Source organism: Anoplopoma fimbria, chromosome 10, assembly GCF_027596085.1.
Source record: "Anoplopoma fimbria isolate UVic2021 breed Golden Eagle Sablefish chromosome 10, Afim_UVic_2022, whole genome shotgun sequence".
Taxonomy (NCBI): Eukaryota; Metazoa; Chordata; class Actinopteri; order Perciformes; family Anoplopomatidae; genus Anoplopoma; species Anoplopoma fimbria.
Window position 1 is genome coordinate 412,122 of NC_072458.1, and position 12,487 is coordinate 424,608.

Genomic DNA, 12,487 nt, shown 5'->3' on the forward strand with positions numbered 1-12,487 from the left:
TCATTGTAACACTTGCAGATCTCCATAGCAAACAAAGAGCTGAACTCAAAGTGCATCATTATACAGCTTGCTAAAGTGTATTCAAGTGGCCAGGGTTCAAGTGCACAGACATTAGCATCTTTTGGAAGACATCGAGTGCTTATGAAGTGCTGAAAAGTGACAGCTGAAAAGAGATTTTTGTTAGGGTAGACAGGCCCCCGGGGAGTAAACAGTGGCATGATGACTGGGGACGCTATTATCATTCCGCTCCTACTGATGCCATTCAGACAGTCTGGATCTTTACCTCCTGACACTATAACCCTTTTTTCCCCAACTCAAGACACATATTGTGATACTGTGTTGTTTTGCTGCTTGAAAAAAAAGAAGCTAATATTGGTTTTGTTTGTGTGCGTTTGTGTGTGTCAGCTAGTGTTCTCCAGCGGCATTTCAGAATTCATAAACACCCCGATGTGGCATGAAGCCCCTGAAATCTTAAACACCGGACTCGGTTATTGTTGTAAAAACACATGCAGCATTCCCTCGTCTGGCTAACCAGGGATTATCCCTCTCCATGCATAATTTTGGGCAATTTATTCTCTTTTTTTCCCCCTGTACCTTACTTAAACAAACATGTTTTATTTATTTTGTTTGATAGTAAGACTGAGAGGAAGGCAAATTGCCCATTTCTTTTTCTTTCTTTTGTCTTGTGTTGATGCGTGGTGCCTTATTACCTGTAAATCCCTGCTGGTTTTTCAGACATGAGGCACTTTCAGAGTGAACATTTGGACAGAATTTTAGCTCTGGGATTGCTCTTCCCATCAGAGAGCGCATACAAAGTAGCACAGAATCTGTATGTTTCACAAGCATTGGATAAAGGATACACATTCCCCCCCGGAGTGATTTACATGTTAGGAAACTGCAGTGTGTTTACTCAAGATTCTTCTTTTCTTTTATTGCCCTGTCTTAATGCAATTTACACCATTAAGAGTATGGATGCAAATGAACCAAACACAAAAATCATATCTCATGCGTGTGTTTGTATTGTTGCATAATGCGGGTTATGCACATAACAGATGTCTCGTAATTATATTTTAATCAGGCTGCATTATCATTCAGGTTAGTGGCTGAAGAAAACAATACACATCATTTGTATAAATAGCCTGTATTCTTGCACGTTATTGTAATTCAGTCCCTCTATAAGGATATGTATTTATGCAGGGTCATTTTGTGTGATCCTAAGGTTTCTTCTGCAAAGGGAAATTAATTCAGAACATGTTGCATTCCTGCTGTCTTGGTTTAAAAGTTCAGCACATTAGGCTACTTATATGGAGTGTGATTGTCCAATGTATTCACATGTTATTCACTTGGGATCCTGCCACTGACAGCTGATGTCTGGAGGACGGAAATTTACTTTAACATTCACCTTTTTTCATTGGAGGAGATAAACTATTAATTGAGTGTGTTATGATCTGCAGGGTGACATCCATACATCCATACACATACAGACACCAATTAGTACATCAACACTTGCAACAAGCTACACGAAAATATAGCTGTGATCACACGTCACTCCTCTTCAGCGATTAATTACAACAAAATCTTTACAACATACTTAAAAGTCCCGGGTGTGCTCAGATCAATCGAAGACAGGCCATTTTAGCTGGGGGATTCAAAAAACACACTCATGGCTCACACTCCACACATCCACCCCGAGCTCAGTTCTGATGCATGGCAACATACACAATTAGAATTTAAGATCAAAGGCAGTTTGAGTGGCTGCTGGCGGAAATGCCCGATGAGTAGAATTAATGTAGTACCCATGTGCGCGCTTCCTCTCTCCAACTATGTCTTATATTGGGACCTATTACCAATGTGCTGATAGGGCCAGTGAGTGAACAAGTGTGTGATGTCGGAGGTGGTAGAGGTGGAGGAAAAGCTGGGATAGGGTGAGCCATTTAGCACCGCAATACTAATGGCTCAGGCTGCACGCTGTAGGTGATAATGGATGTTGCAGAAATCGGTGCTGTTTGACTGTGCGTGTGCATTTAAGTGTGAGTGTTGATTTATATAATTTCTATTCTTAGATGTAGAGGCGTATCTTTTATTTGGTTTAATACTTTCCACACTCTGCTAGGAGTTCTAACACGCCTTACACCCTTTTAATAACTGCCTGTTTCTTTTTTTCTCTCCGCAGCTCAGAACTGCAGTTACACACTACACAGTCCCAATGGGACGATAGAGAGCCCCGGCTACCCTTACGGGTATCCTAACTATGCCAACTGTACATGGGTGATCGTGGCGGCGGAGCACAACCGGATTCAGCTGGTGTTTCAAGGCTTCGCCCTAGAGGAGGACTTTGACATCTTGTCTGTATATGACGGACCACCCAGCCCGGGGAACCTGCGGACAAGGTAGAGAAAGCCACATTTTTCAAATGCGTCGTCAACCATTTGACATTTGAAGGATAGTATGCATAATTTTCTAGGATGCAGCATGTTAAAGCAACAAAGGGTAAGGCTATGGCAAATGTCAAGGATGATTCAGGATTATTATAATATTTTCCTCTTGTGGAAATTATTCTTATTGGTAGTAATGACAATGTACTCAATAAATTAACCTCCATCCCAATTGCAATAAATGACATGAAGTATTTACTGCATTGTTGGCCTGCCAGTATACGTTGAAGCTCTGGAAACACTTTATTTTTTTGAAGGTTTCAGTTGTATACTCTGCTACTGGATTATTTTAACTCAGAGGGCATTCATTTTTATAATAATCACTAAGATCAAAAAGAAGAGAGTGTAGTCTTGTAAAAACATGTTAAGTCTACATATTCAGATTCAGACTTTTTGCAGCGCTAGCAGTTCCTGAAAGTTCTACATAGTGCGTGAGTCCCACAGGCTGAGACAGTCCAGAGAGAGGGTAAAGGGATGAGATCTGGGAACGCTGTGATCTTGCCAGTAAATAAGCAGATAGGCCAAGACACATGAGGATTCAGACAGTCAGACAGGTTTCAAACAAAACCCCCACAATAGCAAAAAAATTGACGAAAGAAAACATTGATTTTTTCAAACCGTTTGTTGCAAAAATCCATCAAACTTAAGAGATAAACATCCTGATCCACAGAAGCTGAGCGTGCACATAATTTAAGCTTATTAGTGATATTTTCATTCAGTTTTGTTTGTGTCTCCATAGAAAGTGATGACTAATCTGACACAAAATCCCCACTATCAGTTTGTTTTAGTGAGGTCAATGTTTTCCCAAATCTAATTGATTACTCTAGTGACTTCTTGTAACCAATAAAACAGACTGCCAAAACCTTTCAATTAAGACCCAATTTGTATTAAACTGAAAATGTCGTTTTATATCGTTGTTTGGAACAGAAGCAGTACTGTAAGCAAAACTGTAATAAGTGGTGCATTCAGACGCGGTTGAAGCAGATCTTCCGCTGACAAATACAGGGCTGACTCTGCTGACACTGTGCAGCACCCAAGGTTACGCACCGACTCTGAATCAACAGTCATCAACAGTTAATTCACCAGCCTCAGAGAGGGCTGCCTATGTGCTAACATCAAATACTGAAACACGCTCTCTGGTTCGCATTTTTATCTATTTTCACATAAATATTGTTAGGCTGAATGGCCATCTAAAGAGACATACTTCTATTTGTAATAGCTGCAAATATTAATATACAGCCACCGAGCTGCTATTCACTGATGCATTTATGTAATTCCGGATATTATTGCTTGGAGCCTAATATCTTTCAGACCTCTTGGCAATCCCTCACTTACAGGCTAACTTAATTAGTGGAAATGTCTGCATCTGATCAGTTGCAACTCTAACAAAGCTGCTTTTAATTCCTGGCACCTTCTGGTCAAATCTCAGCGCTTGCAAATAGTGAAATAGTGTAAGTGATGTGTTATGCGAGCCCTCCAGAGACAGATGAGAGAAATATTCGCACAGGCTTTTGTTATTGAGACTGTTTTGAGTCTCTCCGACGGCCTCTGTTTCTCCCCGCCGACACCGCTCTCTCTCTCTCTCTCTCTCTCTCTCTCTCTCCCTCTCTCTCTCCCTCTCTCTCCCTCTCTCTCTCTCACCTCATCTATGCCCCCTCCTCTACCTGCGTCTCTCATTCTGTGCCAGCGGTCCCTGCAGAAAGCGAATGAAAGAAAGAAGAAAATCCATTATGGATTTGTGTTGCGCTGCTCTCCTCAGCCTTTCTCCTGTTTGGACCTCTGGGTATATTGATGCTCCAGCGGGACAGGGGGAAGCGTTCCACTCTCTCTGTCTAAGCGCTTTGAGAATCAGTGAGGGGAAAGAAGATGAATTTTAAGAAAATGGGGGGGGGGGGGGGGGGTTGTAGGGGAACACAGATCTTCTTTAGTCTTGCTAGTGTAGTCTTTGACAAGATTTCCTCTCTTTTCAAAGGAGGCTTTTTTTTGCATTGTCTATCAGAGAGTTTGGAGATGCTGGGAATAATCTGGAAGCAGCTTTCACCTGCCAACAGCAGTCTGTCAGGACATGCATGTATATTTACATTCACACCCCCATCTACACCACAGACATATTTTTAGAACATTTTCCAAGATGAAAGTCTGATAATTCTGCCTTACCTGTGCTCTCGTCAGCCACTTGTGTCAAAAGTATTTTTTTTTCCATCTCTCTTGCTCCTCTTCCTCCAATTTCTCTCAACCTCCTCTCATTTCCTTCTCACCTTTTTTTTTGTGTCTTATCTCTTCTGCCTGTTCTCCATTTATCGTCCCGCATGCTGCTTTTGCTGAATTTGATCAGCCTTTCATGTATACCAGGCTATAGGTTGTAGAGCTTGGAATATTTCGTTTAATCTCAAGCAGTCATTACAATTGAAGCGATTCCTCTCTTTACATTCAAATCATCACCTTTGATTTCTTTTTCAAAGCAGTCACTTTTCTTTAGATTTGTTTATTCATCCATTCACTTATTCCTTGCTGTCACAGCTAATTTGTTGTTATCAGGTGAATGCTGGCTTACAAATCAGTTCAGCTCTATATATACGTATGTGTTTTAGCTTCACAGTATCTATATGCAGCGGTCTGTTAGTTTGTGTGCTCCTGCAGCAGTTGCTTTATGAGTCACTGTCACTCCTTGGGAAATGCTTATCTGAGTCAGTCTGTTGCTGCAGCACTTCATTAAACTGCAGATCCCGACTGACGCCTGGGAAGCAGAGAGAGAATTCGACAGAAGTTTTAACTGTTTGAAATGGAAAAACAAGAAAATGTATATGCAGTGATATATGTTCCATATTGCGAGCTTGAGCCGCTGCCGGTATTTGATTGCTGTTAATTAAGCCTGGCATTTCAAGCAATGGCGTAGTGATTAAATGGTTAAGTCCATCTTGCTCCCTCAGTGCTGTGGGAGCTATCAGTGACTTCACACCGTGAGAAGTTGAACTGCAGCGGAACTAACCGCAGGGTTAAATATTTTTTGCTGACCTAAATTGTTCATTCATCTACGTAAAAAAAAAAAAAGGCTTATCCATTTTTCTGCAAAATGATATTATGTATATATGAAATTATTTTTTCTTTTTTGCCAATGAGAAATTGTTTCTGATGGCCACGGTCCTTTCTGACACACTCTTGAGTCTGGATGTAAAATCAAACCTAATAAACTTATCTGGATCATTCTCACTTACCCAGCCTGGCAGCCTCACTGTGACAACAGAACTCAGTGAAGGTCACACTGTGCCTGGCCCTTGTTCATCAGCACATCATTTTCTGTTATGGCGTTTATGATTGTCTACGGCAACTTGTAAATTGGATTTTGAGAAGTTTTGGTCATTGTATTCAATTTCCCCTGTGCCCAGTCATTACACTAAACTAAACTAAAAAGCTTACATATTTAAGTTACTCAAGAACATGAGAGCCACATGGATCTTGTTATCTAACTCTCAGCTAGAAAAGCTATTTCATATTTCTTTAAGACCCTTTCATGCATAAATTATGACAACCTCAGTCTGGATTTTTGAAGTTTTTTTATTCCTCTTTAGCCATTAAACAAATTAAATTTTATTTTTGCATTAATCAGAAAGTTTTTCATGTATCCACTTGGATGGACAGCTTGCGTTCGAGTTTTCAACCGAAGAAATATGTCTTTATTATTATTTTATGATAAATGATGTGTAAAATATAAAATAATACATATTTTGAATGCTGTTATACTAGTGAGTTCAGATATATATATTTTTTTTTCAATACTGTTCAATGCAATGCAAACATGTTGATCCTGGTTCCTGACTCCTCCCCCTCTCCCCCTCTCGCTTTTTATTATCTTCTTCACAAATGCCATGGAATTGCTTAATGTTTGTCCAAATGGAATAATTCTACAACATACAGCTTATGAATGGGATGATGGGGTATCCTTGAATGCATCACTGGAATAGACCGTTTAAAAAGAGGTCCAACTGCACCACATGACAATAGTGCGAGCATACAAAATTTAATTTTCAAAAAAAATAGTTTCTGCTAGATGATTTTAAGCTATGGAGATGTGGGCATCTTTAAAAAAAAATAAAAGTCAGTAAAGTATTGAATTGAATTAATTGTAGTTGCAGATTCTTGTTGCAAATCCCTGTTGTGGTCCTAAATATTTCCTCCTTTCAATTTCCCCTCTAGCATTTTAATATTTTTACTGTCAAAATTGTTATTGCTAGCAATAGTTTCTGATAAAATGATGTAGTAAAATGATTATCTAGTCGTAGTAAAAATGAACTTCCTCTGAGACACCAGTAACCCCGGTGTAAACAGGGCCTGTGGTGTAACAGCAGTCAGACAGACTTCCCATGACTAAAGCAACAGCCAACTTGACCTAAAGCGAGACACTGAACCTCTACCAGCTTACTCACTCTCACTCTGTACAAGAGCGCACATTTCTTACTTATTTTTATTTTGTGTCACATTTCACCTTGTAACTGCCAATTGGGAAACACTTAGTACATTTCAGCAGAGGGAAAAAGCTGTTGGAGTGTGTGAAGGCATCTTTCTTCACATGCCTTCCTCTCAGTAATGGAGTGATGGAGTGATGGAGTGATGGAACGGAGGGACTTAAGGCCTGGCAGTCTGGCAGGGGCGGGGAAGTGAGAGAGGGAGGAGGAGGCGTGAAAGGGACAGATTTTCAGCCCACGGGCTCGACAGGACCTAAATAAGGAGCACTAGTGCATGGTGCTGGGAGTGGCGTTAACACTACAGCCGGCCGTCAGTGCTGTGAGTGTCACAATATGAGTTTGTGTGTGGAGGAGGAAGAAGAGAGGCAGTGTGTATGTGTGTTCGGCTACGCTTACAAAAGGGGATCTAGAATAGTGTGCAGGCAATCCCAGCGAGCTGAATCAGTGTCAACAAAATCAAGGTTTATTGGAATACAGATAAAATGAAGAACGCACTCGCAGACACACAGATAAACACACACTTTTAAGCATGGATTAAAAGGCAGTGGGCTGGAAAACTGTAATTTTTTTCAGACACATAAGGTTTCGGAGAGGTGTTTGCTTTTTGGCAAGCACTGTGGTTGTACAGTATATGCATGGGAGGGAAAAATAGTATTTATGTGCTTTCATATTGCTTCTGCTTCACAATTTCGATTTGAGCCGGGCAAATAGGCATTCCACAAAACAGACCTTGAAAGCAGATTGTAAAGGAATACTCACAAATGTTGGGAAGATTCTTTGACTGGCCAGTTGAACCTTAAAGCAACAAAAACATAGACACCTGCAAATTTCCCCGCAGCGGGACTAATAAAGGATTATTATCTTATCTTATCTTGTCTTATCTTACACCTAAATGAGACTTGGATGATAGTCGATTAGTCCATTGTCAGAAAGTTGTTTGAAAAAAAGACTATTGTTTTAGATATTCAAGTGAAGATGTCAGACATTATCTGGATACAGCTTCTGAAATGTGAAGATTTGCTGATTCACTTTGTTTTATATATATATATATAAAGCAAAATTGATTCTTTTTGGATTTTGGACGTCAAGCAAATCAGAGATTTCAACTTGATAGGTGAGATGCGATGGGAGTTTGTTTATGGGAGCTATGATTTTGTATTTATTCACTTTTAAGTTAAGTTCATGCCAGTCTTTTTCTACAGATTATTATTAGTAATGACTGGATGGATCTAAAATCATATGAACTCAGTTTCCAGTCTCCTTCAGCATTTGGTATGCATGTATCATACTACATGTGTGAGCGGTACAGTGTTAGTTAATGAGTCAAGCTTGTAAAGAGCCAAAGTCTGCTGCGGATCATGGTGAGATCGGGTGACGTACAACAGCACTTCCTGCCTGAACACTTGTCTCGGCAGTGATTCTTCATCAGTGACAGCATCGGCCATCAATCAACACATACTTGGCGGAATGACTCCAATACGTGAACACTGTGGTGAACATACATGTTTCTTCTTTGTCTGTTCATCCTGAACTGCACGTACTTATATGTTAGCTTATATTTTTTGTGCGATATCCTTTCAAAGAGCACATATCCAAATGAGTAGAAGGAGTGTTTGACTGTTTGTGTGCAATAATTTATGGCTTGTTTGCGCTGCTCTCGTTTGAGCATCTTATTAAACAGCATCGACACACACATGTAGATACACACCCCCAGACATGTGCAAGCAGACACATTCACACATCCACACACACAAACACATACACACACACACACACACACACACACACACACACACACACACACACACACACACACACACACACACACACACACACACACACACACACACACACACACACTGTAGGATTTATGGTCCCTGTGAGTCTGGGTTGTTAATGGAGAGACTGCCACTTATCAACGCCAGCTTTAACGACAGTCTGCTAAAAACAGGAGGAAGAGTGATAGTTTGTTTTTCATCATCTCATGCTGGGAAAAAGTGAAACGATGTTGAGATTTATGGCACCAACTCACCTGTGAGGCAGAATTATTAGGCCCTGTAACCCCAGATTAGAGAAATAATCAACTAGATGGCTGTGAATTTATACTCCACATCCTGTGTATCACTCATTGTGTGTGTTGCTTATTGACATTCCTCCATCCCCGGGCCTATCAATGTTCTTAACAGGATCCACTTCAGCAGCGGCATGAAATGAAATGTTTTCCTGCCCAGATAAGAGATTGAATATGCAGCGCAACACTTCTAAAAGGATGTGTCATTTTTAGCCCTTCTGGGCTTGGCGACCCACTTGAGTCAAAAGGCAATGCGGCAAATATTTGGGAGGCGAGCCTGTTGGGTCCGTTTAAACCTTCAGGGATGAAAACATAATCACTAAAAATAGACATATGACACGCCGATGTAGTGCTCCCTGCTATTTTTTTAACCAATGTGTGTGCTCAAAAAAAATAAATAGTCGAAAACATATTATAAACGAGAACCTCTTTTGACTGTTAAGAGATTTTAAGTGTTAAGAGCATCATATGAAAAGAGAAAATATCAGAATTAAGCAAATTAATCTTAATTTATGACAGCAGGGCAGTGCAAGAAATATTATACTTAAATCTAATTTAACTTTTAATGGTTAACGGTTAATACTTGCATAAGTAAACACAAGGTCATCTTTAGCATTAGTCCTGTAAACAATAAAGCCTATGACGTTATTTATCTCTCAAGTTAAACAATTTATATTGTTTAACTTGAGAGGTATTCAATGTACAGAGCACTAGCACATGCTGCATACTGTACTATGACAGGAAATAAGCCAAAGCCAAGCATTTCATGATAGGAATTGATGAACACCACCTAACAAAGGGATGGTGGGAGGCGGATGTTATGCTTTTCTTACTGCAGGGAATTCATTTTGTTGATTTGCCTGACAACTTATGCAAATCAAGTCAGTCAAAATTTAACAATTGCAATACCTAAGGCGCAGTACAACTCATTAGTATGTATGTGCAGCTATTTTAACATGTAGGGCATGTCTGGATTTAACTTTGTGGAGGGAGAAGAGCAGACTGGGAAGCAGGTGTGGCATAGGTTTTTAACTCGCATGATGTCCCTTTGTTCCCTGTCATTTTGGATTGATCGAGCTGTAATAAAATGTATCATTTTCAACAATGATGATAAACATTTTTTTTTATGAGAGAGAGAGAGAGAGCAATTCTAAAATGAAAACTGTGTCTGCTGTGCGTCTGAATAAATTTGCACGGTAGCCAGCAAACCGTGCGTAAACACCATGTTCCATTTTTTACATTTTCACATTTCACCTCAGTGGAGGTTGATGCAATTCAGAGATCTTATTTTTATTATGTGATGCTATGGAGCTACGATAAGGGCTACAGAAGGTTTCACTGCCAATTAGATCCCAATTTAATCAATCATGGACAACCTGTTTTAACTAGAATCCCAATACTGCAGGTTAATGATGATTACATGGTTAGGTCAATGCCTACTAGTTGAATGCTGCATTGCAAAATTAGTGATTGTTTAACAAAATAGTACACAAAAGTACACAAAATGTTTAAGTTCTTGCAGAAACACATTATTGTGTGTTTGCTGTTCTCTCCATAAATCATAATACCAAAGCAGTCGTTTAACCATTGCTCTAAGATGAAGCACCCGTATCTACAGTTCATCAGGGTGATCAGCATATCAGATAAAAAAGGTACTTCTTTGCTTTTTTGTTTTCTGCAGGGATTTATAGTTCTGGGTTTGATATTCAAAGATTTAAACTAAAGTTAGAGGTAATATGCTTTTGCTGTTTATATTTAAATGCTTTCCCTCATTCATACTCATTTCCCGCAGCACTCATGTCCGGCAGCATATTACTTTATATTACTTTTTTTTCTTTATTACTTTTTCCAAATAATATGACAAGCATGTATGATTTTTTCCTTTGAAAAGTGTCTCAAATATCTGGTGCTCTGATAACGGACAACATCATTGTGTTCTTGTTTTTGCGTACGACATTAGTAAGGGAACCGTAGTGACTGGTTCAAATAGGGTTTGCCTTCATGAGACAACATTCAAATTTAACATGATACATCGATACAATGAGGACGTGTCTACCTGCTGGGCAATTTCAGTCTTGATGGAGGGACTGCTTGCGGACCTGCAGCCCACTTCCTGTTTGTCTTCACTGACGACTTTGTTACAGCCAAACAGGGTAAAATAAATGACATAAATCCACAAAAAAACCTGAAACTTTGCTGAAATTGACAATTGACCTAAATAACTGTAAAACCATTGATATGGCAAACATCCTATGGCAAACAAGACTTAATTGCCAAAATCTGAATTGACATTTGTCCTTGTGTTGCTCCGTCTGTGTTTGTAGTAGATATGAAAAACGTGTTTATTCAAACTACCAATTTTCAAAAACATTTGGTTCTTTGGGCTGCCACAGACCCTCACTGGAGGAAACAAAGAACAAACAGAAGCAGAAAGACAACAAACAAACCCAACACGGGTTGCATGGTGTTTGCCCCCCTTAACCACAAGGCCAAAAACCAGAAAGAATACATTCCCTTTAGCTGCAATCTATGGGACTGTGAAGCACAGGCGTTCTCCTTGTGTGCCATTTGTTTCCTGGCTTAAACAAATCCCTGGCATATTTTTTGTAGCTTGTGTTGATTTCGCTGTTTTTATTATTTTTTTCCCCAGTGTTGCTGCAGTCACGTTTTTATTCCTTGATTTCACCCTTTCCCTTTGTTTTCTCTTGTTCATCCCTGGGAGACACGGAGCATAGCAGTCGAATTAGTTATCCAAACACCTTGTGAAAAGTGATAAAGGATAAAGCGCACGTATCGTGCACACACACACACACACACACACACACACACACACACACACACACACACACACACACACACACACACACACACACACACACACACATACACATAGACACTAGCCAGGCTGTGTCAAAAGGATTTGCCTGGCATGTAATTAGACACTTGTTGCATGTGACCAGTTGCACTCGTGCTTATTCAGTTGTTGGAAAGGTGAAAGTTATTACTCTATATTCTGCTGTAAACATGGTCATGGATTCCATCATAAAGGATGTAAATTATATAGAAATGACATACAGGACAGAGCAGAGAAAATAGAACAGATTGATCTGTTCTCCATACCAAAAAAAAAGGCCATAAAAAAGAGATGGGCATTAAAGACGAGCTCAACAGGCAGAGAGGGACTGAAGGAGATGACAGTATGCAGAACAAGACAAATGGAATATGAGTAACTGTGTGTTTGTGAGAGCCTGCAGCTAATTCTAGCTCAGTACCAGCGCTGTACTTCAGTAACACACACACACACACACACACACACACACACACACACACACACACACACACACACACACACACACACACACACACACACACAAACACACACACACACACAAAAACACATCGTCGCCATCCTCCCCTCCTCTTCCTCTCTCCCTTCCCCTCGCTGTCTCCTTCCCTCTGCTGCTCTTTGATCATCATTGCCACAGGAATGAAAGAAGATCGACGGGTAGAAAGTAAAC

General features: G+C 40.0%; 1 protein-coding gene across 1 annotated transcript in view; it reads left to right on the forward strand.

Annotated features, from left to right (window-relative positions):
* The first annotated feature begins 1,951 nt into the window (after positions 1 to 1,951).
* csmd2 (CUB and Sushi multiple domains 2) overlaps positions 1,952 to 12,487 on the forward strand; it is a 201,630-nt gene continuing 191,094 nt past the window's right edge. The window contains exons 1-2 of the mRNA XM_054606522.1: positions 1,952 to 1,970; positions 2,174 to 2,390. Of these exons, the coding sequence (XP_054462497.1) occupies positions 1,952 to 1,970; positions 2,174 to 2,390 (236 nt within the window). The remainder of the gene's footprint in view (positions 1,971 to 2,173; positions 2,391 to 12,487) is intronic.